Genomic DNA, 25,890 nt, shown 5'->3' on the forward strand with positions numbered 1-25,890 from the left:
GATGTAGACTGCCTGAAGATTGGATCCAATTGAGTGTGAAGAGTTGATTGGACAATGTGATGAACTTGTGGGTGTGGGGCAGGGCTGTGAACTGTTAACTGGGTGTGGAAAACCTGGAAGCTTTCAGTTTCGGGTTTTCCCAGCTGTGCCAACGTGACATCTCTAATAAATTGGAACTTTGAGGAACCTCAAGCCTCAGAGCTTTATTTCGTTGGGGGTGTTCCTTGGAACCCTGACATTTACACCACTTTCAGTCCCTGCTGAGAAGGGACTGAAAGTGCAGAAGGAGCCTTAGATTGTGAAGGCTGCCATTGTCATACTTCTCTCAGGTAACATAATATGGTGTGAAAAGGCCATAACTTCATTTAATTCACTACTAGTCAAGGCTCATCCCAAGATATGAGTTTCTCAAACCCCCTTTCTCTCCTCAGAAATCACATCTTGGGAAACCTGCATCCACTCTGGCAAAGCAATTTACAGAAATTATACGATGCACCTATCCCAGACCCTATTTTCAAAACATATAGAAAGAACGTCAGCAATCAACACAAAAATACTTAAGAGGAACTCAAATTGCCTCCTGCTTCAGAATAAATTCAGGCTTTGAAATAGATGCTATGGCAATGATGCATGATGGATATTTCTGCCGCTTTGACTCCAATTTAGTGTTGTCTGCATTTACAAGAATGACTTTGGTCGTTAGGAAATAACCAACAGCATGGCAAGTGGAGGCGGAAGCAGGCATGGGATGTTACCATCTGTTGTCTTCTTGCTCTCAGTTCCAGTGAGAACTGGAAGTTGTGTTATTGTCTCACCTAACTTCAGGCAGAGAACTACCATTGCTACTGTTGATGACTCTAAATGGCTAGAGTCATCAACTTGAGAAAAAAGGAAGATATGGACGGAATCCATCTAGATTACAAAAATCTACTTGAGATAATATGATAGACACGGTGTCTCTGAAGAGGGTTTGATTCTGTCTGAATAAAGACAGTGGCAAGTTGATTCTCTCCTGTTTTGTTCATTATGCTCCTGGCTACTGTTGACCTACTTAATGATGCCAGTCTTAAGTAGGCAGCGGTACTCCACGATGAAACGAAGTGTATTCCCATGCATATCAACAGACCACCAGTTGAAATACGTAATGATAACTGGCTGTTGAATAGGAATATAAAATCCTGGCTATTGGCTGTTGAATAGCAGTGTGAATATTGTTGCCAAGCTGACTCCTTAAATTAGGAGGCCAGGCCCAAACTTTGAGATGATGACAGTGGCTGGTTTAACAACCGGTTCGGTAATTGCATGCTTTGCTGCATGCGTATGCACAGTTTTACAAATACTAACCTTCTGTGTTACCGCTTGGGATTAACACAGCTGAGGTGCAGCATTCCGCTCTGTCACATCAATCAGCCGAGAAGATACCTTTAACTAAAGCACAGGGCCAGGTGGGCGGGCTGACCTGATCATTGGAGCAAACCAGTTTGCTCCCAGCTGATCGTCGGAGCTATCAGTTCGTCCGAACCGGTCCGAACTTGTAGAATCCCACCCCTGGATGATGACTAATGTCCCTATTAGTAAGAACCCTTCTGGACCTTCTGATTTTCTACACTTGCTCATTCATTCAATTTCCTTCCTCTGTGATCTAAACAACATATTCTAAATGAGAAACGGCCGGAACATAACAAGGGCTTGCTCAGGAATCAAAACTTTGATGGAACCTCTTTGAGGGCCCCAGGGGAAACTTGAGTGGTGCTTTGATTACATGGCTTTAAAAGCTTCTCTTTAAGAGTCCTGATGATTTCCAGATTAAGAACCATTTGCTCATTCCCTGCTTATTAGTCTTGCCCACCCAGTTGCCTTGATATGTCTTGTTTCTATTTCTTAACCTTCCTGTCTATTGAACAGGTGAGGTTGTGCTCCATATAGTGCAAATGTGCTGTGATGTGTGGTGGCAGCTGCTTCAGAATGTTGTTGATTAGAATCAGAATGGAGCTGGAAGGGACCTTGGAGATCTTCTAGTCTAGCCCCCTGCTCAAGCAGGAGATCCTATACCATTTCAGACAAGTAACTGTCCAGTTTCTTCTTTAAAACCTCCAGTGATGAAGCACCTACAACTTCTGGAGGCAAGCTGTTCTACTGGTTCATTGTCCTCACTGTAGGGAAGTTTCTCCTTAATTCCAGGTTGCTTCTCTCCTTGATTAGTTTCCATCCTTTGTTTCTTGTCCTGCTCTCTGGTGCTTTGGAAAATAAAATGACCCCCTCCTCTTTGTGGCAGCCTCTCAAATACTGGATAGATAAAATTGAAACTTCCTGGGGCTTCCTTGTACAAGTCTGTGCTCAATGTTGCCCATTGCTTTATTGTGCTAGTAACTGGGTCTTTACATAAAATCACCAACTCTCTTGGGTCATGCGTTTAACAGTGAGTAAAGACATCATGTCCCAATGTCTGGAACTCTTCTCTTTATGGCCTGGTCTTTTCAGATCCTTTCTCTTTCAAAAGATTAGCCCATTCATACCATGCTAGCACAAAAGGAGGTTGCCAGGCAACGCAGCTCATGAAACAACCCCACTAGGATATGAAAATGGAGAATAAGGCAGTTCACGGGCGAAAAGCAATTTAACATTTGTAATGCTCTTATTTACTATGTGCAATACTAGCAAAGGTTTTGGTGTGTATTATAGAGGCAGATATATAGTGTAAGGACGAAACAAGGAGGGGTTGGTGTTTTTTTGCTTTTTTTTTTCCCCCATGGATGCTGTATCCAAGATACAGCATAGATGCTTTGAAGCAGGATTAGGAAGGAGAGAGAAAGCATGGATGAAAACTGTCAGAAGAAGAAGTCAGAAGCACTTGAAAGTTTGTGATGAAAGGAAAGGAATATTGAATTTAAAAATACACTCAGCAGGTTGAAGCTTCTGGTCAATTTTGTCTGGTCTTGGAAACTAAGCAGGGTTGGGTATGTTTAATATTCTACAAGAAATTCTGGAGTTCGAGGCTAGATTGGGAAATTGAAGTAGAATTCTAAACGATAGGAAGCTAAGTAGGGTTGGATGTATTTAATATTCTACAAGAAATTCTGGAGTTCTAGGCTAGATTGGGAAGTTGAAGTAGCATCCCAGATGACAGGAAGCTAAGCAGGGTTGGAGGTGTTTAATATTCTACAAGAAATTCCAGATCTGGATGTGTCCATGAAATCACAAGGTTGGCATCAAGGTTGACTTGAAAGGTTGACATTTGTCTAGACCCTCTTTTATGGAGAATTCAATGAAAACCACTTTGGTGGCAGTTTTGTAGGACCAGAGCTCACAGTCTCTTGGTTTCTACCTTGATGCCTTAATTACTAGGTCAGACTAGTTCTCCATGGTTCATCTCATACAGCGCCATTTCCAGTGGTGGCCAAATGCCACTGGACTTATTCAGATAAGGCAGGAGTAAGACAACCACGTTCCTTGCTTTATGGCCTACCTCCTCCTCTTCTGAATCTTGAGGGCAACAGTGATTTGTAACGTTGTTTTTAAATTGCCACTTTTAAAAAATGAAAACCACATAAGCGAGCGATAGCCATTTTCCAAGTGGCAATAAAGTGTCTCACTTCGTTTCTTGAAAAATAACCTTTCTCTTTTTAAACACACGGCTTCCTAAAGGGCAGCATTTCACCATTTTGGAAAAGTTTATCGTTGACTTTATTTAATCTTAGGCGATGATCTAGGGCAGGGATGGCTAACCTTTTTGCCGTTGCATGCCAAAAGTGGGGCGAGCACGGGGGTGGGTGGGGTTCGCACACACGTGTGCCCATACCCATAATTCAATGCGCCCCCTGCACACGCAACCCCTGCTTTTATAATAATAACAACAACAACAACAACAACAACAACAACAACAGAGTTGGAAGGGACCTTGGAGGTCTTCTAGTCCAACCCCCTGCCCAGGCAGGAAACCCTACACCGTTTCAGACAAATGGTTATCCAACATTTTCTTAAAAATTTCCAGTGTTGGAGCATTCACAACTTCTGCAGGCAAGTTGTTCCACTGGTTAATTGTTCTAACTGCCAGGAAATTTCTCCTTAGTTCTAAGTTGCTTCTCTCCTTGATTAGTTTCCACCCATTGCTTCTTGTTCTACCCTCAATAGTTTGACTCCCTCTTCTTTGTGGCAACCCCTGGGATATTGGAACACTGCTATCATGTCTCCCCTAGTCTTTCTTTTCGTTAAACTAGGCGTACCGAGTTCCTGCAACCATTCTTCATATGTTTTAGCCTCCAGTCCCCTAATCATCTTTGTTGCTCTTCTCTGCATTCTTTCTCAACATCTTTTTTACATCGTGGCGACCAAAACTGAATGCAATATTCCAAGTGTGGCCTTACCAAGGCATTATAAAGTGGTATTAACACTTCACGTGATCTTGATTCTATCCCTCTGTTTATGCAGCCCAGAACTGTGTTGGCTTTTTTGGCAGCTGCTACACACTGCTGGCTCATATCTAAATGGTTGTCCGCTAGGACTTCAAGATCCCTCTCACAGTTACTACTATTGAGCAAGGTACCACATATACGGTACCTGTGCATTTTATTTTTTTGGCCTAAATGTAGAACCTTACTTTTTTCACTGTTGAATTTCATTTTGTTAGATAGCGCCCAATATTCTAGTCTGTCAAGATATTTCTGTATCTTGAGCCTATCTTCTGGAGTGTTGGCTATTCCTTTTGGCATGTGATAGCATGGTGGGCCTGTTTTTTGCCTTCCCCAGGCTCCAAGAAAGCCTCTGGAGCTTGGGGAAGGCAAAAATGGCCTTCCTCACCCGCCTGGAGGCCCTCCGGAGGCCAGAAACAGCCCCTTTCCTGACTTCCGGTGGGCCCAGAAGGCCTGAAAATCAGCTGGTCGGCACATGCATGCGTGCTGGAGTTGAGCTATGGCAACGTTCGCATGCCCACAGATACGGCTCCGTGTGCCACCTGTGGGACGTGTGCCATTGGTTTGCCATCACGGATCTAGGGTTTCTCATCTCTCTGGCTTTCAAGAAACAATTCTAAAGAGTCTCTCTTTCCATTTGCGAGGCAAAATACAAATGAGACTTGTGGACATTGATCTGATTCCCTTCTAATTTTTTCCCCTCCCCTTATTTAATTTACCGTGTTTATTTATTTATTTATTTTATTTATTTATTTTATTAAATTTTTATACCGCCCTTCTCCCGAAGGACTCAGGGCGGTGTACAACCAGAAATAAAATACAAGATATATACAGTTAAAACGAATTAAAATGTAGCAGAATTACAAAAACGGCTGATAGTTAAAATTAAATTTAAAAAATTTAAAATATTAATAAAACCCCAATTTAAAATAAAACTATTATGCCAGTCCTGCTTGAATGAATAAATTTGTTTTAAGCTCACGACGAAAGGTCCGAAGATCAGGCACTTGACGTAGGCCAGGGGGGAGTTCATTCCAGAGCGTCGATGCTCCCACAGAAAAGGCCCTACCCCTGGGGGCCGCCAGCCGACATTGTTTGGTGGACGGCACCCTGAGGAGACCCTCTCTGTGAGAGCGTACGGGTCGGTGGGAGGCATAGGGTAACAGCAGGCGGTCTCGTAAGTACCCGGGTCCTAAGCCATGGAGCGCTTTAAAGGTGGTAACCAAAATCTTGAAGCGCACCCGAAAGACCACAGGAAGCCAGTGCAGACTACGGAGCAGTGGTGTTATGTGGGAGCCACGAGCGGCTCCCATAACTACTCGCGCAGCTGCATTCTGGACTAACTGCAGCCTCCGGGTGCACCTCAAGGGCAGCCCCATGTAGAGAGCATTGCAGTAATCCAACCGAGACGTAACCAGAGCGTGAGTGACTGTGCATAAGGCATCCCGGTCAAGGAAGGGACGCAACTGGCGGACCAAGCGAATTTGGTAAAAGGCCCTCCTGGAGACGGCCGCCAGATGTTCATCAAAGGACAGCCGTCCATCCAGGAGGACGCCCAAGTTGCGAACCACCTCCTTTGGGACCACTAACTCACCTCCAACAGTCAGCTGCGGGTGCAGCTGACTGTACCGGGGTGCCGGCATCCACAGCCACTCCGTCTTGGAGGGATTGAGCTTGAGTCTGTTTCTCCCCATCCAGACCCGTACAGCTTCCAGGCACCGGGACAGCACTTTGACCGCTTCGTTGGGGTGGTCCGGGGTGGAAAAGTACAGCTGAGTATCATCAGCGTACAGATGATAACTCACCCCAAAACCACTGATTACCTCACCCAGCGGCTTCATATAGATGTTGAACAAGGTAGGCGAGAGAATCGACCCCTGAGGTACCCCACTGAGTAAAGTCTTCCAGTTCAGAAACTCTTGACTGTCCCTTTCTGGGATCCTGAATTGTCCCGATCAAAGTAGTGCCACAGTAAGGAATTTCAAATTCTATATTAAATAATTTTAAAATGTAAATCTTGCCTCTGAGGAAAAAGAGATAGTCCCCCCATATAGGAAGAGCATTCAAAACAGTGTTTTCTGCTTATCTTCCAAACAAATGCCATGCTACCACTTCAGGCATTATTAATCCCATTCAACTGCATATAAGAGGAAGTAGCATAATTCGGGGTGGGATGGGAGTTAAAAACTAGTTTCTTGAAATTTAACAGTTTAACTCAGCACTTGCAGTCAAAGAAACAAAACAAGCAGGATTGGAAATGCCTATATTAGCCGCCCAACTTCAGTGGACATATTATGTGTGCTGTCCTGCTGGGGATCAATCCTGTCCATGTTAGGTTTTATTCCCTTCTCTTTTGAATCAGGGAAAAAGCCAGAAACTGAGATGCCCCCTCTTCTCCCCCTCCCACGCCCTTTTTTCTTCTCCCAAACTGGCATCTGTTAACATTGCTGTGTTCCATTTGAGCATGTCAGAATGCGGTGCAGTGTAACAAGACGTGATATGTTGGATGAGGGTTTATGTAGCAGAAAAAATGGTTCCTCCGCTTCTCCCTTTTCATTATTTACGTTCCCTGAGAAGGTTATGCGCCACGTGAGGTTTCTTTAGAGATAAATGGCCAACCTGAGCTCACTGGCAACTTCCCCAGAATCCAATAAGAGCTCTGCGTGACACAGCCACCAAATAATTTGAAAGAGTTGATCTTCGTGGAGATCCTTGAAGGACCTCTACCAGTTGTCAAACCTTGTGTAGGATGTGACACCTTTTGAAGGACCAGACAGGTGTATGATCCATTCAGGAAGCCACTTTCTTTGGGAGGTTGGGAAAAGCAAGTCATGGTAGTGTGATAACCAGATAGCAGTCTTCCAATACTTGAAGGCAGCAGTGGGATTCAAAAAAATTTACTACTGGCTCTGTGGGCATGGCTTGGTGGGTGTTCTGCCTCGCTGCCCCCCCCCCCCGCCGCAGCAGGGCCCCTCTCATCTCCTGCCGGACGCTGATAGTGCAGAAGAATGTCCTGGCATGCCTCCAGCCCCAGTCCTGGCACCATGCCTGGACAGACCGAGCAAGACGAATGGCCTAACATGCCTCCAGCCCCCAGTCCTGGCACCATGCCCGGACAAACGGAGCAACTAAACCCCTCCCCCACAGCATGTGAGCCTGGGGAGTGTGAAGCCAGTCACGAGCTGGAATTGCCGGCAACTGGAGGCTGGAGGGACCCACGCTTCCGGAGAGTGGAGAGGCAATGTCAGCAAAAGGAAGGGAGGGGCAGGCCTGGATAAATGCTGAGTTATGGAGCCACACCCCATGGCCTATATAAAGGATCTGCTTTCTGGCATTCTTTGAGTCAGGCAAAGTCTAATTTGGATTGCTGAAGTCACATCCTGGTCTCCTGCCTGCCCTGAGAACTTTGGCAAAGCTGCAGAGGCACGCTTGATACGGACTTCCCCGGCCGTCAGAGGAGGAGTGGGACATGACAGTGGGCGTTGTGTGGCTTGGTGGGCATGGTGTGGCTTGGTGGGCATAGCAGGGGAAGGCTACTTTAAAATCTCCATTCCCTCCCCACTGCAGGGGAAAGTTACTGCAAAATCCCCATTTCTTCCTGATCAGCTGAGACTCGGGAGGCAAAGAATAGATGGGGGCGAGGCCGGTCAGAGGTGGTATTTACCGGTTCTCTGAACTACTCAAAATTTCCGCGACCAGTTCTCCAGAACTAGTCAGAACCTTCTGAAACCCACCTCTCCTTGAAGGGCTGCCACAGAGAAGAAGGGGCCAACTTATATACCAAAGCACCATGTAGGCAGGACAAGAAACAATGGTTGGAAACTAACCAAGGAGAGAAGCAACTAAGAAGTAAATTCCTAACAGTGAGAACAATGAACTGGTGGGATGAACTGACAAATTGTGGGTGCCCCAACATTGGAGGCTTTTAAGAGGAGATTGGACAGCTGTCTATTGCAAATAGTATAGGTCTCCTGTAACTAGATGGCATCCAACCCTAACCGCTCCAATCTTGACTGCAGAAAATATGACTTCAGTAACAGAATTGTTAATGCTTGGAATGCACTATCTGACTGTGTGGTCTCTTCCCAAAATCCATGAAGCTTCAACCAAAAACTGTGTACTATTGACCTCACCCCATTCCTAAGAGGTCTGTAAGGGGCGTACATAAGAGCACAAGTGTGCCTACTGTTCCTGTCCTATTGTTTCCTTTCATTATATCCAATTAATACAGTTATTACATACTCATACTTATATGTTTATATAACATATATATATATGTTCATACTTATACCTAAGTTTAACTCATAGAATCATCTATTGTAATGTCCTTCCTGTTAAAGACTACTTCAGCTTTAATTGCAATAATACAAGAGCAACCAATAGATTTAAACTTAATGTCAACCGCTTTAATCTAGATTGCAGAAAATATGACTTCTGTAACAGAATCATCAGTGCTTGGAATACTTTACCTGACTCTGTGGTCTCTTCCCATAATCCTCAAAGCTTTAACCAAAAACTTTCTACTATTGACCTCACCCCATTCCTAAGAGGACCATAAGGGGCGTGCATAAGAGCACAAACGTGCCTACCGTTCCTGTCCTATTGTTTTTCTTTTCTTCTTCCTATATATATATATATATATATATATATATATATATATATATATAGATATATATATATATATATATATATATATATATATATATATATATATATATATATATATATATATATGCTTATACCTCCTAATATTTACTCATATATATGTTTATATACTATATAATCTTTTTGTATGATGCCTACATATATTGTTGTGACAAATAAAATAAATAAATAAATAAATATGCTTATATATTGTATAGTTATTTCATGCTTATGTTTATATATACTGTGTGACAAATAAAATAAAATAAATAAAAATAAAAAGGTCCCTTCCAACTCTGTTAAGTTTATATTCTGAGCACATTGGAGGTCCTGTTGCAATATGGCTGCATTGATTAAGTTTGCCTGTTTGCAGATCATCTGCCTTGGTGTGTGTGTGTGGGTGGGGAGGTCACTGAACATCCCATTTGTTAGAAAATGACCAGACGGGCTTTCTCCCTCCTCTCTTCTTGACTCCTTCAGGACTCTTTATCATCCCAGCTTATCTGTGCAGTTGGGCATCTTCTCCAACGAAGCTCTCGGCTTCAGTCACCCATCACTACAATTAACTGTGCTTCCAGGAGTCATCAAGAGCTCTGAGCAATTCATGGAAATAAAGATGTGCTGAGAATCTTGCAAATGCCAAGGGGGGGAGTTGACAAACACTTTAGACAGCTGTAAATTAGGGGCACCACACTTAAGCAGTATTGATCAACAGGATATAATCATGCACTATCGAAGTCTGTGGATGTTGTACATGATGCACTGATACGTACGTCAGTATGATAGGGGTGCTGTATAACAGCAGTGTATATATTTATTCCATTCCACCCTTCTATCAAAAATACAAATAAAACTGCAACATACTCAGCATTTTCCTGTTTTGATGAGAGTGGTGTTGCAGCCTTCCAAAAAAATATCAGTTCCAGCAAATTAATTACAGTATAGGGGCAGGGAGAATGTGACTTGCAACATGGGATTCTTGGAATGGGAAGAAGCACTTAGCCTATGGATAAGCTAATTTATTTTATTTATTTTGTCGATTTTGTATTAGATAATATATATACAGTAAGTATAAGCATGAAATTGAATACATAAAATGAATACAATTAAAGGGAAAATTAGGACAGGGATGGTAGGCACACTGGTGCTCTTATGCACGTCCCTTACAGACCTCTTAGGAATGGGGTTTGGGGATGAAACCATAGAGTTAGGTAGTGCATTCCAGGCTTTGACCACTCTGTTGCTGAAGTCATATTTTCTGCAATCGAGTTTGGAGAGGTTCACTTTAAATTTGTATCTATTGTGTGCTCATGTATTGTTGTGGTTGAAGCTGAAGTAGTCATTGACAGATAGGACATTGTAGCAGATGATTTTATGATCTATGCTGAGGTCATACTGAAGGCGGCATAGTTCTAAATTTTCTAAACCCAGAATTTCAAGTCTGGTGGCATAAGGTATTTTGTTGAAAGCAGAGGAGTGGAGGACTCTTCTTGTGAAATATTTCTGAACATGTTCAATTGTATTAATGTCCGATATGCTTTGCAGTTTCCAGACAGATGAGCTGTATTCAAGAATTGGTCTTGCAAATGTTTTGTATGCTCTAGTTAGTAGTGTAATATTACCGGAGAAGAAGTTAAACAAGATTAGGTTTACAACCTAATGCCTTTTAGGCGATGTTGTTAGAGTGGGCTTGGCACTTAGATCATTTGATATGAGTACTCGAAAGTCCTTGACAGAGTGAGAGACATCTACAAGTTCATGTCCACTCAGTTTGTATTTTGTGTTCTGATTCTTTTTGCCAGTGTGTAAGCAGAGCATTTATTCGTTGAGATTTGGAGTTGCCAATTTTTTTACCATTCCAACACAAAGTCAAGGTCTTTTTGAAGGGTAGCAGCATTGTTGATGGTGTTAAATAGTTTTACATCATCAGCAATATTTAATAAGAGGAGGAGTTCAGGCATTTTGTTTACAATGCTTCTTGTGTTTATTAGTTTGCATTTAAGGTCAGTAGTGGTTGGTATTGAGGAAATAAGGGGTGTGCGTAGCTAGTTTTGGATGAAGGATGGTTGGACATTCTGGATGATGGATGGTTGGATGTTTTGGATGATGGAGGGTTGAATGTTGGGTGATTGATTGTAGGTTTTACTTTTTATGCAGTCAGCGCAGTAGTCGATGTATAGGTTAAATTCACCTTGGTCTTGGCATCTTTTGAGTTCTGTGCAGAGTTCTCGGGAGTGGATCCGTTGTAGTAAGGATAGGTCAGGCTGTGACTGAAGTTTGCTGTGGTTGGGTTTATTGTTAAATGTTTGAATTTAAATGTTTGAATTTACTCCAGCAGAACAGAGCCTGTGACCCTGTGGGAGACTTCCCACATCTACTCCATTTGTCTCCTCTATTCTTTCACTTGTGCAAAAAAACACAGGCTCAGATTCTGCAGTATTATTGGCAAAATTATTGGTGGATTTGCTAGCGCTCGTCTCTTAAATCAGAAATGAAGACGATAATCTGTTGCTATTATGCTTCATTGAATGGCGAGAATAGATCAGAATGGTTAACAACTGTAGTCATTGGTTATTAGAGAGCAGGGGAACAAGAAAAAGGCAGTATGTTCTATCTGGCCTTATGCTATTTATAGCTGTTGTCCATTAGGGCTCTCATGAGTGCAATTCCTAGCCATGAGTGTGTAGCCCTATAAGTTTCATTCAAGCAATAAGAACTGAGACTGGCCCTAAATCATGATGGTAGGAAAAACAAAGCAAAGCAAAGCAAAAAAAACAGGAAGGGAAGAGAAAATAAGGCGGCCAGCAGTCAGTGGCATTGGAACTAGCAAGTAGGAAATAAGCATCACCACCCCTTTTAAATAGGAGTGTCTAATTATTATACTAATAGTATTGATATTAATAGTTAGAACTTCAAGCTTAGTTGCTAAGAGTCATTATGTGTTGTGACTTCAGCCCCCGAACCTGGCCCATGCCCGAAAGTGACTCCGAGAGTGAGGGGGAAGGGCCAGTAAAGCTTACCTTGGGAGCTCCGATGCCTTTGGTCCGGCTCCAGGAGCCAGAACCAAGCCAGTCGGAGGATGTAATGAGGCCGTCATCCCCTGATTTCTCCCTTCCTCAGGCTACGCCCTCAGACCCAGCTGATAATAATAATAATAATCAAGCTTGGATTAACCCGTGCTTCAGAAGATTATAGAGGCGGCGTCATCAAAGGGAAGGTGGGGCAGGAGCCCCACCCCACAGGATATATATAAGGAGCTTTGGGACTGCTCGCACTCCACGGGGAGCAAAAGCTTAGCTGAACCGTTTTAAAGAGAGCTGAAGTCTTACTCTGTGAGTCATTTGTTTGAACTTTGGCAGGCAGCTGCGATTTCTCTGCCAGGACTGATAAGAGCCATGAATCCACTGGCTGAAGGCCAGCTCATTACTCCGAAGTGGGGAAGGAGACAGAACATCATGATTGCATTGCACTTGCGTCAGGAGCACCGGGTTGAAAGCAGGGATGAAATGTAAAATTTGTTACTACCGGTTCTGTAGGTGTGGCTTGGTGGTGGTGGTGGGGTAATGTGAGTGGGTGGGTGTGGCCATTTTTTAAAAAAACTTTTAAAAGCATTTTTAAAGGGTTCTGATGATCCCAGCTGAGCCGGGCGATCATCAGAGGCTTTTTTTACTTTTAAAAGCATTTTTTCCTTCAAAGAAAACATGCTTTTAAAAGTAAAAAACAAAACAAAAAGCTCTGATAATCGCGCAGATAAGCTGGGGCGGGAGGGGGGGGCAGGGATTTTTTCCACCAGTTCTCCGAACCACCCGCCACCATCGCTACCAGACCGGGTGATCCGGTCCGAACTGGGAGCATTTCACCCCTGGTTGAAAGGATTAGTTGGTGACATCACCGTGGCCCGGGGGGGGTGGGGGGCGGTCCTTTCATGAGCTATGGTGGCGCAGTGGTTGGAGTGCAGTACTGCAGGTTACTTCTGCAGCCTGCCGGCTGCCTGCAATTTGGCAGTTCAAATCTCACCAGGCTCAAGGTTCATTCAGCCTTCCATCCTTCCAAGGTCGGTAAAATGAGGACCCAAATTGTTGGGAACAATATGCTGACTCTGTAAACTGCTTAGAGAGGGCTGTAAAGTACTGTAAAGCAGTATATAAGTCTAAGTGTTATTGCTATTGCTACTACATCACATAGCCAGTATAGTAGACACGTTATATCTCTGCTTGGACCATAGATCAACCAACTGGTGCTTTTGAGCAACACCATTGGGTGAAATTAATTTAAGATAATGCTTAATAAGTATGACTTGAAAGAACGGGTACCTACAGAATTAAAATGGGGCCATGAACAACCAACCTAGGATAATGGCCTTTAGCCATAGGTAAGCAGGTTCTGATGTAACATCACACAGAAAAACTTTCTAAGCTAAGATCAGTTGGATATAGTGGAAGCCATTTGCTAAAGGAAGTGGTGAGGTCTTCTTTGCTGGTCGAAATCTGTCTTGAATTTGGTTCACTACTGTTATCACCAAAGGTTAAGTGAAGTTTGGCCCAATGTATAGTAAAGTTCTAATTCAGTTTCTTCAGTTAGAATTGAAGAAGCTTCTTGTATGAGAAACGAAATGTTTTGAAGGGAGGCGGGGAAACTAAGAAATTCCAGTAGCTTTTTAGAAAAGCACGTTTGAGCCCATCTGCAGCAGTCAAGTGAGACTATCTTCCTTGTAAAACCAATTAATGTTTGCTTGACTGGTTTGACTGGCAGAGAAGAACAATCAGGATGATGAGGGGACTGGAGGCTAAAACATACGATGAACGTTTGCAGAAACTGGGCATGGCTAGTCTAGTGAAAAGAAGGACCAAGGAAAAGGACCAGGGGACCAGGATAACATGATAGCCGTTTTCCAATACTTGAGGGGCTGCCACAGAGAGGAAGGGGTCAAGCTATTTTCCAAAGCACCTGAAGGCTGGACAAGGAATAATAGATGGAAACTGACCAAGGAAAGATTCAACCTGGAAATAAGGAGAAATTTTCTGACAGTGAGAGCAATCAACCAATAGAACAGAAGTTGTGTTCAGAAGTTGTGGGAGCTTCATCACTGGAGGCTTTCAAGAAGAGACTGGACTGCTCTTTGTCAGAAATGATGTAGGGTCTCCTACTTGTGTGTGTGTGTGTGTGTGTGTGTGTGTGTGTGTGTTGGACTAGATGACCTAAAAGGTCTCTTTCAACTCTGTTAATCTGTAATCTGGTAATAAATTTGCAACAAACAGAAAAATGTTATATCTGTATTGTTGTACCTTACGATTCTTGACGAACATGTTTTTTCTTTTATGTACACTGACAGCATATGCACCAAAGACAAATTCCTTGTGTGTCCCATCACACCTAGCCAATAAAACATTCTATTCTGTTCTATTCTAGAATAATTGTTGTAAGTCGAGGACTACTTCTACATTTCTAGCATTGTCCTTGGCTATACCCAAGCCTTCCGAAGCAACTAAATGTAGCTTTTTTATCTCCGAGAAGTGATCTGGCTTATCATAATAATAATTTTTTAAAAAAACCACTTTTGAAAGCAGGCTAGTGCTATCAATTGCTGTTTTTCCACAGAACGAAAGCGATCTCTCTTGGAGTGTCACCCATCAAATCATATAATTGTCAGAGAGGCTGCCAGCTATGGATCAAGATTGTCAATGCACATCATTTTCAGAAAGAAGATATTTCATTCTCTTCCCTTTATTATTGGCAAACCTTGTAAAGGATTTGGAATCAGAAGTGGCTGTTCATTATCTGAACAAGAGAGAGTCTGGAATTATGTTTGCAGTGCAGTGTAATGATGTTTAAAATGAGACAGTAAATAAGAACTAGGATGTACATAAACTTCCTAGTGAGGGATTGGAGTTACTGAAGTCTCACTATTTTTTATTGGTTCTAGCAGTCACTCTGGAGAAATCTTTTAACCAGTTGGCTCTAGCGGTTAAGGCATTGGGCTAAAAAATTGGCGGACCATGAGTTCTAATCATGCCTTAGCCATAAAAGTCAGCTAGGTGACTTTGGGTAAGTTCTAGTTTTGTCTTAGCCATGAAAACCAGCTTGTGTGACTTTGGCCAATCACTAGAAGACAGTGAGTTGTAGTTCTATCTTAGCCAGGAAAGCCAGCTGGGGGACTTTAGACCAATCACAAAGAGACAGTGAGTTTTAGTTCTGTCTTAGTCATGAAAGCCAGCTGGGTGAAGATGGTGAATTCTAATTCTGCCATAGTCATGAAAGTTAGCTAGGTGACTTTGGGCCAATCACCAGGAGATGTTGAGTTCTAGTTCTGCCTTAGCCATGAAAGCTGCTGGATAACTTTGGGCCAAGTCACTATCTTTCAGCCCAATCCTCATCACAAGGCAGTTATTGTGGGAAAATTAGGAGGAAGAAGGTGTGTTTTCTGCCTTGAATTATTTGTAAAATAATTGTGTGTATGTGTGTAGTTAAAGCCTTCCCTAATGGTGAAAACTGTCACACAAGTATTTAAAGGGTGGGGGGGAGGTATTGAGAATCTTCAGGTAATATTATTTATTTATTTACTTGTTTGTTTGTCAAACATGTACAAGATGGCAAGTATAGGTATGAACATGAACATAAACAAAGGAAGTAAATACAAATAGAATTTTTTTATTGGCCAAGTGTGATTGGACACACAAGGAATTTGTCTTGGTGCCTATGCTCTCAGTGTACATAAAAGAAAAGATACGTTCATCAAGGTACAACATTTACAACACAATTGATGGTCAATATATCAATATAAATCATAAGGATTGCCAGCAACAAGTTATAGTCATACATATATATACATATATAAATGGGGACAGTAAGACAGGGATGGTAGGCACACTGGTGCGCTTATGTACTTCCCCTTTACGGACCTCTTAAGAAGGGAGTGAGGCCCACGGTAAAAAGTTTGAAGTTGAAACTGTGAGGGTTTGAGGCTGTAACAATGGAATCAGGTAGAGCATTCCAGGCATTGACCACTCAGTTACTGAAATCATATTTCCTGCAATTAAGTTTGAAGCGGTTTACCTTGAGTTTGTATTGATTGTTTGCCCGTGTATTATTGTGGTTAAAACTGAAGAAGTTGTTGACAGGCAAGACGTTGTAGCAGACAATTTTGTGTACTATGCTTAAATCGGACCTCAGGTCGTGCAATTCCAGATTGTCTAAGCCCAAAATTTTAAGCCTGGTGGCATAGGGAATTCTATTGTGAGTAGAGGAGTGGAGTACTCTTCTCATGAAATACCTCTGAACCAGCTCAGTCGTGTTAGTGTCCAAAATACAGTGTGGGTTCCAGGAAGACGAGCTGTATTCAAGAATTGGTCTGGCAAAAATTTTGTATGCCTTAGTTAGCAATACATTATTACCGGAGAAGAAACTTCACAAAATTAGGTTAACAACTCTTAGTGCCTTTTTGGCAATGCTGTTATAGAGAGCTCTAAGGCACAAAATATGATTTGTGCCATTTCAAACCTGACACTCTAGTTTTGAGAATGCCCATGGAAGAAAGGAAATAAAAAGAGCACGAACAAAAACTTTAGCAAGCGGAAAAATGGATTTTCTGCTGTGATGACAATTACCCATTTTTCTTATCATTGTTTTTTACGATGGCTTTATGAAGGCTATTTTGTTTCCATTTCAACTTGCTTCAGAGATTGCATTTCTTGAATGATGGACCCATTCCTTTAAAACTTGCAGTTACTTTTCTTTTTGCAGAGTTGGTGGTGGGGGAAATGATGAACATTCAAAAATGTCATTCTACCCTGTAGGAGGAATTGATATGGTTCATTCTTACTCAAAAGGATGAATTTCTCAAGTTGATGATGTCTGGACAACATTCTCAGTTATGTTAGGGATGGCTAGATTGGTTGAGCATTGTATAGCAATGACTTTGAAGGGTACCAGGTTGAAGAAGGACCTGTTTCTACATGTAAGAAAGACCAAGTCACAACTGTTATTTGCAGTCCATATAAGGGCAGTCATGATAAGACAAAACAAAAGACATACTTGGCATAGTTACACATAAGACACATCTATTTATTTGCGCAGGACTGGACTAGATTTTAAATTAGAATTGGGTTTAATGGGGATTTTATCATTTTCATTATCATTTTAATTATTCGGCCAATTATAATAAGTTTTTTAATGGATGTTTTATTTGTATTTATATGTATATTTTTATCTGGTTGTGAACCGCCCTGAGTCCCTAGGGAGATAGGGCGGTATAAAAATACGAATAAATAAATAAATAAATAAATAAAACGGGAAAGTGAGAAAGAGCAGAATGCCTGATATTAACCAGCACGTGGACTGAAGCTGCCCTGCCTTTTAAGACCACTCCCCAGCCAGTCCAGCTGATATCAAAGAGCATCTATAAAAGCCCAACAGCAAAGCGGTTGTGTGTGGTGTGATTGTGGTAGAGCAGTTGGCATTGAAGGGTTCTGGGAGTGAGTGTTGTGATCTGTCAGCAGCCTATGGAGCTGGCAATGGAGTCGGACAGCGATGAGGCTGAGGTGAGGCCAGGGCCATTGGGAAGTGAGGTACGACTCCAGAATCTCCAGAGACTGATAGTAATGAGGTAGAGGAACAGGAAGAGCCTGTTCCTAATGCACGCATGAGAAGAGCTGCCAGAAGGCAAGAGCAGTTCAAGCACAGAGGACGACTCAGGAGTAAGGCCAAGAGATGATTGGCCCCTCCCATAAGGCTTAAAACAGAGCAGCAATGGCGCTTGAGCTTTGCCAGAAAACAATGTTGGTATCTGTGTCTTCTGTTTCATCTTCTCCTTCGTCGGCATCTTTGTTTTTGTGGCTTCTGGATGTTTGCCAGGAAGGGCCTTTGGCAGTTTGCCTAATTGGACCAAGGTTTGCGAGAGAACTGAGGAATTTGTGTTGGGAGGCATTTGTTTTACTTTGAGTTGAACGACGCTGGGAATGAAGCAATTCCCAGCTGTTCGAATAACGTTTGTTTGTTTTCCACGGATTCAGTTTATTACTACCTACTTGGACCTGGGTCACAACAGTGAGAAGAGTTGTGGGTTTTGTTTACTTTATATAGGAAACTGGAAGTAACCCAAAGTTAAGGAGAACTGTTTAGTTTACTTGTGATAGTAAGGAGTAGCCGTAGATCTAGGGAGGATGTAATAACAAACTGGCAGTGTCTATGGAGGCTCTCAGTCATCCAGGTCATGGTTGTTCCAAAGGTGCTTTTTTTCAAGAGGCAACTGGACTTTCTGGTTTTTCTTTGAAGATGTTTCATTTCTCATCCAAGAAGCTTCTTCCCTATGACTGGATGGTGGGGAATGGAAGGTTTATACTCCTTGACCAGCTGTCTGAAAGTAGTATAAATCCTTCCATTTCCCCACCATCCAGTCAGAGCTGAAGAAGCTTCTTGGATGAGAAGTGAAACATCTTCAAGGAAGAATAAGAAAAACCACTTGCCTCTTGAAAAAGCACAAACTGGGACCACTACCCAAGGGTCTGTTAGCGTGGGGGTTGGCTAAAGGCCAGGGAGGGTGGAGTGGGCCCCCTGGGTTATTGGAGGCCACTGAGTTGAGTAGCGACCAAAGGACCCTATGACACCAAGTAAAAACATCTGGGAAAACGCTGATATCCTGAGAACATCAGTTTGTACTGGCTCTCAGAACCAGTGAGTAAGACAAACAATTGAGGCTTTTATTTTATTTTATTTTATTTTTTAAAAAGTTTTTTTATTGATTTTACCACAATACCACAACACAACACAAACATACATAACACAAACACATAATATGTGTTTTCTTTTTACATGTCAGTTTCATTCCACATACTTTCTGCTTTATATATTCCCCATTTACCCCCTCTTTTATTATCTTTATCTTTATCGTCCCTTTATATCTCATTTTATTCATTTACAATATTTTATACATTTGTCACCTTCTATTCTCCATCATTTATTCATATTTACTTTTCCTATTCTCTAACCAATCGTATCACTTGGTCCATACTTGATAATATTCTGTCTCTTCCTTTTCTTTTTTCTTTTCTTTTCTTTCTTTCGTTAATTTATACATCTCCGCACAGTCTAGAATTTTCTTGTTTATTTCTTCTGCAATTGAGGCTTTTAATGCACATTACTTGACTGACTCTTACATAAGCCTTCCGTGCCTTTTTTCATGGTGCATTACATTGTGTTTTCAACTTGAATTATTGCTATTTATTGTCTTATTTTTGCTTTTACAAAAATAAGGAAGCATGTACTCCGATACTGCTATTAGCATTATATTAGATAAGCAGAGGGGGGAAAAAATACACAGGGTATGACAGGGCAAGCCACTTGTATATAAACAAAAAGAAAACCCACCTCCCTTCTGGGACTGATTATGTTACTTAGTAGGGTAATAAAATGTCTGCAAGACAACAAGCAAGCTCAGACAGCCCCAAGAACCTCATGGTTCAACCCGGCATTACAAATATTCTCTTCTGTTGGCATAAAAAAGTATGTTTTCTTTCTTTAGGTGACCGTCCTTATGTCGTGCTCACGGCACGGGTCCACCCTGGTGAGAGCAATTCCAGCTGGGTTATGAAGGGGACTCTGGAGTTCCTCCTCAGTAATGATCCACTTGCCGATCTCCTGCGGCAATGCTTCATCTTCAAGATTATTCCCATGCTGAATCCAGATGGAGTCATCAATGGCCAGTGAGTTTTATTTAAATATTTAATGCAATTTTCAATCACGGTAATGGCTTGGGGAGCCTGGTGGCTCGTGTGGTTAAGACGCTGGATTGGAAGTTAGCAATCAAGATCACGTGACGTGTTAATACCACTTTATAAGGCCTTGGTAAGGCCACACTTGGAATACTGCATCCAGTTTTGGTCGCCACGATGTAAAAAAGATGTGGAGACTCTAGAAAGAGTGCAGAGAAGAGCAACAAATAAGATTAGGGGGCTGGAGGCTAAAACATATGAAGAACGGTTGCAGAAACTGGGTATGTCTAGTTTGATGAAAAGAAGGATTAAGGGTGACATGATAGCAGTATTCCAATATCTCAAGGGTTTCCACAAAGAAGAGGGAATCAAGCTATTCTCCAAAGCATCTGAGGGCAGGACAAGAAGCAGTGGGTAGAAACTAATTAAGGAGAGAAAAAACTTAGAACTAAGGAGAAATTTCCTGACAGTTAGAACAATTAATAAGTGGAACAACTTGCCTGCAGAAGTTGTGAATGCTCCAACACTGGAAGTTTTGAAGAAGATGTTGGATAACCATTTGTCTGAAGTGATGTAGGGTTTCCTGCCTGGGCAGGGGGTTGTATTAGAAGACCTCCAAGATCCCTTCCAACTCCATTGTTGTTGCTGTTGTTGTTGTTGTTGTTGTTGTTGTTGTTATTATTATTATTATTATTATTATTATTATTATTATTATCATCCCAATGTCAGGGTTCCAAGTAACACCCCCAATGAAAGAAAACTCCAAGGCTTGAGTTTCCTCAAAGTGCCATTTTATTAGAGATGTCATATTTACACATCTGGGAAAACCCGAATCTGAAAGCTTCCAGGTTTTCCCCACCCAAAAGAAAGTCCAAGGCCCTTGCTCCTGCACCGACATGTCCATTACATGGTCCAATACAAGCACCGTCCCAACTAGAGAGGCCTCCCAGGTCCATCCGTCCAAGTGCAGGGCAAAATGGCCTTGACTTTCTGAGAAAGGAATGTTATTATGACTATACATCACCCATGCCCCATACAATTCCCCCTCCCAGTTTCCCACAGTAGTAAATGTGGCAGGCCTGAAGGCCCAACGAAAAAGATGGCTTCCATGCCTGACACCCACGTTTGAGATCTGAGTGCTGCTGTGCGGCAGGTGAGCTCCTATCCTTCACTCCAGCTTCTGCCAGGGACATGAAAGGATACCCCTCCCCCAATGGATATCTCCCAGGCAACGGTGATGTCACCAACTAATCCTTTCAACCCGGTGCTCCCTACATGAGTGCAATGCAATCGTATTGACTCTTAGCAAAATATGGTTTGGTGTGCTATTGGAGTATGGATAATGTTGCTACTTTAGACTGCAAATTCCAATTTCAACACTCATCAATTGAGCATTGGAGTGAGATCTATCAAAAGGTAGATATCAATACCCAGGGGTGAAATGCTCCTGGTTCGGACCGGATTGCTCAGATCCGGCAGGTGGTTCGGAGAACCGGTAGCAAATATCCCTCCCTTCCACCCCAGCTGAGCCACGCGATCATCAGAGGGTTTTTTTTTTTTACTTTTAAAAGTTAAAAAAAAAGCCTCTGATGATTACGCAGCTCAGCTGGGATCGTCAGAACCCTTTAAAAGCCTTTCCCCCCCCTCTGGCGATCTCAGCTGAGTTGCCTGATCATCACAGGCTTTTAAAAGCATTTTTTTAACAACCTCTTCGGCCAAAGGGGTTATAGAAAAAATACTTTTAAAAGTAAAAAAAAGAAAGTTGGCCACGCCCACTCAGTCACGTTAACGCCCCCCCACCAAGCCACGCCCACAGAACTGGTAGTAACAAATTTTACATTTCACCCCTGGCAATACCTCGAGAATCTCATGGGGTTCCTAATCTTGAGATGATATAATCTACCTGGCTAAGAAAACCAGGATGTTACCTATTCGGTTTCATTTGAATGGGGATGTAAGGACTGACCTCTCCTCCTCATTCAAGAAAGTAAAGACTCTTGAAAAATTTGCATTTCAAAAGGAACCTTTTATTGAACTGGAGTGATAGCAAGACAAGAGAAAAGCAGACTCTGAATTCCCTTAGGAAATACAGTTAGGATAAAGGAATTAGAAACCTCTCAACCCACATGGCCTTCCCTCCCTTTAGGGGTAAAGGTAAAGGTTCCCCTCGCACATATGTGCTAGTCATTGCCAACTCTAGGGGGCGGTGCTCATCTCCGTTTCAAAGCCGAAGAGCCAGCTCTGTCCAAAGACATTTCTGTGGTCATGTGGCCAGCATGACTCAATGCCAAAGGCGCACAGAACGCTGTTACCTTCCCACCAAAGGTTGTCCCTATTTTTTCTACTTACATTTTTACGTGCTTTCGAAACTGCTAGGTTGGCAGAAGCTGGGACAAGTCACGGGAGCTCACCCCTTTACACAGCAGCACTAGGGATTCGAACCGCCGAGCTGCCGACCTTTCGATCAACAAGCTCAACATCCTAGCCCCTGAGCCACTGCGTCCCCTCCCTCCCTTTACATTCCCCAAAAGGTGAGAAAATCTCAGGGCACCTAGGTGCCAGGATAAAGGTTATAAATCAATAGGGCACAGGCTGTGAATGATATAGGGAAGGAAGTAATAAATGAAATAACATATCCGGGGTCTGACAGGGGATGTCTTTGAAAGAGATAGTCCATATTTCACGCATGAAAATAAATAAATAATTTTTTTAAAATGTGCGATGTAGAGAAGAGAAGGGGAGCCAATTCATGAGATCACAAGTGAGAAGGGATGAGGAGGCAATGTAACATGGAGAGAGAGAGAGACAGAGACAAAGAAAGAGACAGAGAGAGAGAGAGAGCAGGCGAGCTCTCAGGGAAAGAGCTGCCTGCTGTTAGCGGGAACGATGTGCAGAGATGTGCAGGCTGACTGGGCATCACAAATCACTTCTTCTAATAGGAAGCTTGAGAGGTGATTGCCAAGAGGATTGAGTTATAATGAGGCTATTAAGATGCCTCCCCCCCAACTACAAAGTCCACTGAGAATTGAGCATGTAATGCTGACACCAGTAGGAAATAGGAAATGGAAATCTGTGAATGGGTGTATAACAACCTGTTAGGGAACCCAAGAAAGGAATTTTATTTCAGACGGTTGCTTTCCCTTGGACTTGCTCTGGTATATGAATGACACTTAGTTCTTGGTGCTACCCATGCTCACCTCCAAGGAAACAAGAGTAGGTGACTCGGCGTATTTTTGCCAGACCTCCCCAATGAGTGTATATCTGCTTTTCTATCTCTGGGAAAGAACGACGTCTGCCTATTGACATCACATCAATTAAAAAACAGAATCCCTGAATACCAGCTGGCAGTCAAACACCATGATCCCTAATCTCTACCCTCTACTCTTTGGTATCAGACTGATACAGAACAGCACCAATTCAATTTGAGCTATACAGTAATCATCGGCCATGCTACCACCTGTCATGCACATGAGTTTATCAAAGCCTGGCACTCCACAAGCAATTCCATCAATAGACACATTGACCTACAACCAGCCTACGAACCCCTCAAAAATTCAAATCAACCACACAGCCAACCAGTGACCGCACCGACCCTTAATCAACTCACACAATCCCCCCAACCAGCACTTCACTTCCCAATGACCCTCACCTGACGTGACCTCCCCATCACAAGACCCCCACTTGATGTGACCCACACCTGACCCATCACAAGACCCATCACAAGTCTCTCATTTGATGTGACCCTCACCTGATGTGACCTCCCCATCACAAGACCTACTGACCACACGAAGCCCTTATAAGTAGAAGAACGCCAACGCTGACATCCCCTAAAGTCCACTGAAGAAGTTACCTAGTCTGGTAATGAAATGTTCAGAAACCAATCCACAAGCTCAGAGAACAACCCTCCACCCTCAATAACTGCCTATTCCAGGACCTTGGGAAGGACTCGATAGGTGGATGTAAATCAGTGGTGAAATCCAAATTTTTTTACTACCGGTTCTGTGGTCATGCCTTGGTGGGCATGGTGTGGCTTGGTGGGCATGGCAGAGGAAGGATACTGCAAAATCCCCATTCCTTCCCCACTCCTGGGGGAAGGATATTGCAAAATCTCCATTCCCACCCCACTCTGTGGCCAGCGAGAAGTGGCATTTGATGGTTCTCCAAACTACTCAAAATTTCTGCTACTGGTTCTCCAAACTGCTCAACATTTCCACTGCCGGTTCTCCGGAACCTGTCAGAACCTGCTGGGTTTCACCGCTGATGCAAATGCCAAGTCCGGTCTAAACATCTGGCTGGCTGTGTGACCAACCATAATAATTTGATGCAATTCAATGGCATTAAAAAATCTGTCCCTTTTACAGAGCCTTAATCTTATAATGGTCGTATATGGTTGGAATCCAGGATTAGGCACCACTTATCCATTCGAGGGTTCGCCCAGCTTGCATTTATAAAGACTGTTCACTGATTAATCCATTTTATGGTAAATTAATTGCCTACCTTTTAACCAATTAATCAGTTATTTGGCAAATTAACATAAATGTTACAGCAATTCAGTCAGAGTGGCAGTGTGCGTGTTATTTAATGTATTTACTGAAGGCAGTGCTTCATATTGACTGATTAACCTGGGAAAAATATAATTGTTAGTGGTTTGGTAAATTATCTTAAAATTCATTGCCTGAGTCAGGAAAGGTTGATTCTTTACATAATGATCTCAATGTTAAAGATGGTTATTATAAGGGAAGAAATAGCTAGTTGAGATAACAATGTTTTCTTTAAAGAAAAATTAACTACGTTCCTTAAATCAGGCTACTTTATTAAGGCTGCAGTTTTATTTGAAAGAAAGCTTCTTTAAAGTCACATGTGAGTAAATACGCATAAAACAGCATCATCTTTCTGAATTTCACAGGCTAAAAAAGCTTGTGCGACGCCCACATTCTTTTATCTGGGATCAATGTCAAAAACGTCTCCCTTGAGGTGCTGTCAAACGTTTACTCTGGAATGGTCCTTCACTGAATTTAAAGCAAGATAATGATTGAGTTTTCCCTTCCTTTTATTAAAATGTAAGTTTTTTAAAAAAAAGAGATTACCCTCTAATTGGTTATCTGCAATTAAAAGTATTTTTTTTTTAAATGTAACTTTGCATTGTGTAAAATGACATGCTGTGACATTGCAGAGTGCCTTTCCCGAGCAATCTTAACACACACTTAAGAAGAAGAAAAAATCCTACTGAATTCAGGGAGATTTAGAACTTCTGAAGACTCCCAAGTTGGCAGGACCTAGCCAATTCTGGTTGATTTCAAAATGCTGAATTAATTAATTAATTAATTAATTTGTCACAACATGGTATATAAGCATAAGCATGAAATAACAATACGATATATAAGCATATATATATAACCATAAGTATGTAATAACTATATGAAATTGGATGCAATCAAAGGGAACATTAAGGACAGGAACGGTAGGCACGTTTGCGCTCTTATGCACGCCCCTTACAGACCTCTTAGGAATGGGGTGAGCTCAATAGTAGATAGTCTTTGGTTAAAGCTTTGAGGATTTTGGGAAGAGACCACAGAGTCTGGTAGTGCATTCCAGGCATTAACAACTCTGTTTCTGAAGTCATATTTTCTGCAATCAAGATTGGAGCGGTTCACATTAAGCTTAAATCTATTGTGTGCTCGTGTATTGTTGCGATCGAAGCTGAAGTCGTCTTTGACAGGAAGGACATTGTAACGGGTGATTTAGTAGGGCTTGGTTAATAGGTGGATGGAAGACCAATGGAAGAGAATATCTCTAGCTCAGAGTTGAACTGTGGGATCCTTGGTGGTTGGTCTCTGAGCTTGGTTGCTTTCTTGCAGATGTTTCTTTACCCGACTAGGTAACCTCATGAATGATAGGAAGTATGGAGTTTGTGCCCTGTTTATGTACAGTAGCTTGCCCTGCCGGTGTTGATGGAGAGGTGGTTTTCCTTTGCTGGTTTGTTCACTTGGGTATTGTTTTCTTCTTGATTGTTGATCTGGTATTAATCCCTGCTTATCTGGGTATTTTTATTTTTTATTTTTTACATTTATATCCCGCCCTTCTCCGAAGACTCAGGGCGGCTTACATTGTGTAAGGCAATAGTCTCATTC

General features: G+C 42.3%; 1 protein-coding gene across 1 annotated transcript in view; it reads left to right on the plus strand.

Moving 5' to 3' along the window:
* Positions 1 to 25,890, plus strand: part of AGBL1 (AGBL carboxypeptidase 1) — a 471,358-nt gene that overhangs the window by 156,305 nt on the left and 289,163 nt on the right. Inside the window, exon 18 of the mRNA XM_058156548.1 lies at positions 19,570 to 19,750. Within this exon, the coding sequence (XP_058012531.1) occupies positions 19,570 to 19,750 (181 nt within the window). The remainder of the gene's footprint in view (positions 1 to 19,569; positions 19,751 to 25,890) is intronic.

Source organism: Ahaetulla prasina, chromosome 13, assembly GCF_028640845.1.
Source record: "Ahaetulla prasina isolate Xishuangbanna chromosome 13, ASM2864084v1, whole genome shotgun sequence".
NCBI classification, from domain to species: Eukaryota; Metazoa; Chordata; class Lepidosauria; order Squamata; family Colubridae; genus Ahaetulla; species Ahaetulla prasina.